This window comes from Emiliania huxleyi (genome assembly GCF_000372725.1).
Source record: "Emiliania huxleyi CCMP1516 unplaced genomic scaffold EMIHUscaffold_7, whole genome shotgun sequence".
Lineage (NCBI taxonomy): Eukaryota > Haptophyta > Isochrysidales > Noelaerhabdaceae > Emiliania > Emiliania huxleyi.
The window spans coordinates 461,740-467,682 of record NW_005196756.1 but is presented as its reverse complement, the minus strand read 5'-3'; the positions used below and the strand labels follow the sequence as shown (position 1 = coordinate 467,682).

General features: G+C 63.4%; 1 protein-coding gene across 1 annotated transcript in view; it reads right to left on the bottom strand.

Annotated features, from left to right (window-relative positions):
- Positions 1–3,922: 3,922 nt before the first annotated feature.
- The window catches only part of EMIHUDRAFT_432843 (hypothetical protein), a 3,116-nt gene continuing 1,095 nt past the window's right edge, over positions 3,923–5,943 (bottom strand). Inside the window, exons 4-8 of the mRNA XM_005761806.1 lie at positions 5,463–5,556; positions 5,178–5,255; positions 4,895–4,989; positions 4,377–4,439; positions 3,923–4,309 (exon numbers count right to left, since the gene is read on the bottom strand). Coding sequence (XP_005761863.1) covers positions 3,942–4,309; positions 4,377–4,439; positions 4,895–4,989; positions 5,178–5,255; positions 5,463–5,556 — 698 coding nt within the window. The 3' untranslated portion in view covers positions 3,923–3,941. The remainder of the gene's footprint in view (positions 4,310–4,376; positions 4,440–4,894; positions 4,990–5,177; positions 5,256–5,462; positions 5,557–5,943) is intronic.

The window sequence follows — 5,943 nt, the reverse complement described above, 5'->3', positions numbered from 1 at the left end:
ACTCAGCGGGGTCGCAGCTGCCTCTGGAAGGCACCGAGATGTACCTTTTTCGCGCAATGGTCAAAATCAAGGTTTTGTAACGCGAGCTGTGCCACAGTGAAATGGCACTAGCCTGAACAAGCTCCTCTTGTAGCTCGATCGGTCACACCGCCATCGCCGTCGGGGAGAGGGGGGACGACACTGCCTCGGCAGCGTGCACCTCGATCCTGTACCGTGTTTGTTATGACCCCCCCCCCCATGAACACACCAGTGAGGGAGGGCGAGACGATCGGAGGGGTCCCGTACCATGCGGAATCGACCCTATCAAGTGCTCAAGTGCTCAAACAAGAAGCGAGCATCGCAGACACAGGGGGGGTGCACCGGTCTTGGCTCACCAGGGCGCCGTGGTGGCTGGCCAGAGCAGGTCCATGCCTCCCAACGCTCCCAGACCGCCAACGCGCCCTCGCATCGACCACCGGTCGCCGCAGACCCACCCCGCCGCCCGCCTCTCCCGGACTCCCGCACAGTACGCAGCCTTCCGACCCCCAACATCAGCGCTATCCAAAGCGGCCTGCGCGCCGGAATCGCGGAATGCGCCAGGGCCAGCGGCAGCGCGCACCCATGTCGCCGCCCTCTCTCCGACACCCACCCACCGCGCTCACCGTCGGCTCGCTCGCTCGCTCGCGTCCACCTCCCCTCCCCCCCCCCCTTTTTTCACGGACGCCAAACCACCCGTTACCACACGAGGCTAATCCTAATGCACGCGCATTGGCATACTGGTATCTCACGCAGACCCGGGAGCGGAGTTTCCTATAAAAAGACCAGCTTCATGAAGATTGCGCCGGCCACGAACATAGCGAGTGCCTTTAGGCGGTCACTGAAGATCGGCGGCTCGCCTAGGTAGCCGGCTGTTGGACCCATCGCCAGTGGTGCAATCGCGACCTGGCTCCTCCAGTACGGGTGCAAGTTGTACGGCTCCCCGTACGTGGCGGCCGTGTGTCGCGGCTCGCCGCCGGAGCTCCAGCCAGCGTTGCGTTGGATAGGGCCATCAGACACGTGCATGGGCACAGGCAGTCGGTCCACGACAAACATCTGTGTTGCTGTCACATTATACCACTTGACAGGATCTCTTGGATCAGGATTGTACTGGATGCGCATATGCACGTTATGCAGCTTGCCTATAACCTTCATGTCGACCTGGCCGCGAATCACGCACTCGTTGTCTTTCACTGGTTTCAGTACGTTCAGCGCTGTGACACCATAAGACGGCAGCGATACAAGAAATGCAGCGTCGATCAAAAATCCTTGGAGCGCTGTGCCCATGTCATTCGAGGCAAATACGGTCCGACCATCAATCTCCACACGCGACGGCTTGCATAAATTCGGGCCGTAGAAGAGAGCCATGGCTGCGTCGTCGTGTGCGCTAGGAGAGTCAGCGTGCGTGCGAAGCGCTCGAGAATTCAGGACTTGTTTGGGCACGGGACCGGCGCGGCGCAACGGCGCGGCGCATGGAAAGAAAGAAAAGCGCTGCGCCCTGCACTCCAAGTGCTCCAACCAGGGGGCTGAGCCACTCTTCTGGGTTTAATCGTCTCTGCACGATTGAAGGCTGGGAGGCTGCGGGAGGAACTTACACGAACCCAAAGTGTGCGGAAGGGAACAACGGAAGCTCGGAAGGGTCTCCCTCGAAAAGAAGAAGCCCGAGCCTGAGAGAGATTTTGAAGTTTCTCGAGCAGCTGTGAAGAAGAAAGAAATAAAACAACTGCGAAACTCGAGGGATGGGAGGAGGACACACAGGGTCCCCACCTGCACGAGCAGGATTTTTCTCTCTCTCTCTCAGTGTATGTGGCTCTTACGTACATTCCCGTAGGAGACTCTGCTGACAGGGTTTGCGATTAGGAGCGATTTTGGAACGACGATCATTTTGCACGAGAATTTTATCATCGCTTCTTAGATGGGAGATATCGAAGATTTCGAAGATTTGCGATTGTGGGCAAACTTCCAGGAAACCGCACGCCACGCGACAACGATGGCGTTGACGTTTGCGCCCCCGCCGCTCGGCTCGCCGGCCGAGATGGCGGAGGGTTGGGTGAACTACTGCCGGTACTTCCACTCCCTCGAGGCGGACATCACCCGCACCTCTCAGATCGCCCGCGAGGACCGGTTCAGCAAAGCCGATCGAGCAAAGCTGAAGGCTGCTGAGCCAGAGTCCTGCTTTGATGCGGTCACGCGGAGCCTCGCACGGCAGCGTACCATTGCCCAACCGACGCCGCAGGGCGCGTTGGTGATTGAGGACGGCTGCGGAACTCGCCGCGTTCTTGGCGAGGCCCACCTTCGCGCGGTCCGCACTTTCCTCGCCACCGCGGCACGCTCTGCAAACAAGCGGGTGGCCGACGAGGAGGAGCTGCTGCATCTGGAGGCGGAGCTCGAGAACGAGATCACGCAGACACTCCCGCCCGGCCTCGCCACCTCGCGCGCCGCATCGCCAACCACCGACATGCAAGAGTGGTTTGGCTGGGGCCTCGGGGAGGAGCCGTCGCCGATCGTCTCATTCGATGGGCTGCCTCTCGAGAGCGCGCGGGCGATGCACGAGGCGGGCCTCGATTGCCCCGATGGAGCTGCGACACAGCAGGGCCCCGCGACGGATCGCGACGCGACGCCGGTGAGTCTTAGAACAGAGGGAGTCGCTGCAGCAGAGGACGGCGACGGTGCGGCGGTTGAGTCTGTGCCGGCAGAAGAGAGTGGCGTCAAGGAGGGGTACAGCACGTCTTCGACCATCGAGCCGGAGCCAGCGGAGGCCGTCGGCGGTGGTGGGGCCGACAGATGCCCGGCCAAGCGCCGGGCGCGTGCCGCGCACCACGCGGCACCAGACAACAAACACGCCCTGCGGTTACCGGTTACTCTTCCCATCCATATAGGCGAGCCGAAGCGGTCGCTCGGCGCGGGCGATGCGCAGCCCACCGCGCAACTGGCCCTCCGCGGCCCCGGCAGCGGCGGCGGCGCACGAGGAGCGCCCGAAAGCGAGCGGAGTGCGGTTGCCGCGGGCCGGGATGGCGCAGCGGCCTCCGGCGCTGCTGGCGCTCTGCGCGTTTTTGGAGTCGCTTTCGGGCGGCTCGGCGTCCCTGGTGGTGGGCTGGACGACGCGGACGGCGCAGCGCAAGGGCAACGCGAGGGGGGCGTGCACCTACTGGTACAGCGAGACGGGCACCAAGTTCCGCTCCCGCCTCGAGGCGCTGCCAACCTTGCGAGCGAGTCTGCTTTGCCCGCGCGCCCCGCCGCTCACGCCGCGTGCTCCTTTCGCCCAGGTGGCGCAGCACTTTGGGCTTGACGTGCCGGCGCAACCGCCGGCGTCCTCTTCGAGTCACGGTCGCAAGCGGCGCGCGCCCGTCGCGTCGTTCGCGCCGCCACGGCAGCAGCAGCTCGCCCGTGAGACGAGGCACGAAGCAGGGTGCGACAGCGCGAGCGAGTGTGGCTCTGCATCCGCCACCGCCAGCACCGCCGACGCCGCCGACTGCCAGCTCAGCGACGTCGAGCCGTCGTCACCGCGGAAGCGGCGGCCGTCGGTGGGCTGCTGATTCATGTGGCTGCTTTTTCCACTCGCATATTCCGCATAGAATGCCGCATAGTGCTGCATTGCTCTGCGCGATCCGCCATCCCGCATCCGCCGGAGGGGGTGGGCGCGCTCGAGCTCATGCGTCTGGTTACCCGCCCGGGCCCCATTGTGTTTCGCATCTGTCCCAGTCTCGCGTGACACGCCGTGATCTCGTCGTTTGTGCGGCGCAGTCCGGCTTGCACGGAGTCATTTACATTTTATACATTTTTCTTGAGACACGTATAAGGACACGTATAAGGGGTGAGGGGACACGGATTGAAGATCCCTCACACCAAGATCGTGCAGGGCGGGGACACATGTCCCTAAATCCCATCTCGTCTCAGAGTTTGGCCGTTTTTATTTATTTATTTATTTATTTGAGACACGTATAAGGGGCCGCGCCCGGCGGCGCGCCGGGGCCCGGGCCCCGGGCGGGGGGGGGGGGGGGGGCGCTCGGCGCGACCCGCAATGCCCATCGGCTCTCTTTGCACGTAGAGAGAGGACCAAAAGACCGCCGGCGCGCTCCGCCCAGGAGCAGGACGCAAGGCCGCGACGCCCGAGACGTCGCCGGACACTTGGCCGGACACCAGCCGGGCGTGAGTGTCCATACCGCATACGGGCGAATGCCGACTCCATCTGGTGTCGGCATGGCGGGAAGCACTAAGTCAGCTCGCGAGCCGACAGCCCGCACCATCAGGCCATTCGCTGGCGCTTCAGCGCCTCTTGGCGAAGCTCGTCCACCTAACGTGAGATGGCTGTTGTGAGCGCGACGTGGCCGGGGGGGAGCGGTTGGGCGGAAGCTCGCCGCCTGCTGTTGCAGCTGCGCCACCTGCGCCTGCAACTGCGGCACCACCCTCAGCTGCTCGCGCACCTACGGCGGGCGAGGAGCGGCCGAGACGTCACCACTCACACATGGGCGACCTCCCTCACACATCTGCTCTGTGGAGTGGCGTCGGTGCGGGAGAGAGCGCCGAGAGCCGAACCAGAGCCAGCGAAGCAGTCGCGTGCGCTCGGTCACTGCGGACCATACTCACAAACGTTTTGGAGCTGCCATCAAAGCTGAGGCGGCGCAGTCGACGACGGACTCTGCTCGCGCCGCCCCACAAGCGAGAGAGGGTTGCGCTAAGTCGCGGTAGCGCGGGCTGTGTATGGTGGCAGCGCCGGAGGGAGAGGCGGCCAAGGGAGTACCTTGGGGAGGTGTGACGGCGTAGGAATGCAGCCTGCCTGTCCCGTCGTGCTGCTCTTGTAGCGCCCTCCGCTGTTTGTGGAGACAGGCTCCCAAGCCCGTGCGTGGTCTCCCTCTACTCTGTGCGCCTGGGCACATACCTGGGCGGTAGTCGCCCGCGACTCCAGCAGCATCTGGTACATCTCGGGCAGCGCCGGCACGGCAGTCCCGATGGTCAGTGGCAGGTGGCCGGAGCCTGCGGGGTGAGTAGACCAACCTCAGGGGTGAAGGCGGTCTTGTGCAGAGTCGTCGCACCGCGTGAAGACGAGGGGCTACGAATACAGCTGAGAGCGGCTGAAAGCGGCTGAATACAGCGGCGCACGTGTCCTCTCGAGTACTAGTCGACAGAGAAGGCGGCGTGTTCCGCTTCTAGGGGCCGGAGGCCGACGCGCTGCAAGCCGTCCGACCCCTCGTCGAGGGAGGCGCTCTTGGCGAATGGGTTCCCCTCTGCAAACGTGAGGCCTGTTCACAGCTAGAGGTGTGAAGAGACGCTGTTCTTGCCGAATGGGTTCCCCTCTGCAAACGTGAGGCCTGTTCACAGCTAGAGGTGTGAAGAGACGCTGTTCTTGCCGAATGGGTTCCCCTCTGCAAACGTGAGGCCTGTTCACAGCTAGAGGTGTGAAGAGACGCTGTTCTTACCGAATGGGTTCCCCTCCGCAAACGTGAGGCCCGTCTCCGAGTACCGCTGCTGTTGCTGCCGCAGCGCACTCGCCTGGGGACGGCCTCTTCGGTGAGGGTGCGGAGGGGTGGGGGGGGGGGGGGCCAGGGGGCCAAAGGGGGGGGGGGGGGGGGCAAAGGCCAAGGCCAAGGCCAAGGCCAAGGAAAAGGAAAGGGGGAGGTCCAAAAGGCGGGGGGGGGGGGGCCTTTTTTGGAAGGGAACCCCCGCCAAAACGAAAGCAAAGGGGCCCCCCCCCCTTTAAATCCCCAAAAAATTTTTTTTTGCCCCCCCCCCCCGGAAAAAAATTTTTAAGGTTTTTTGGCCCCCCCGGGGTGGACCTTTTTTGGAAAAAAAAAATCCCGACCCCATTTTTGAAAAAACCTAAAATAAAGCCCCCGGGGACCACACTGGGCCCTGCTTTGGGAGGGGGACCCCCGAACCCGTACCGGGTTTCAAAAAACCGGGGTTTTTAAGACCCCCCCCCCCCCTGAA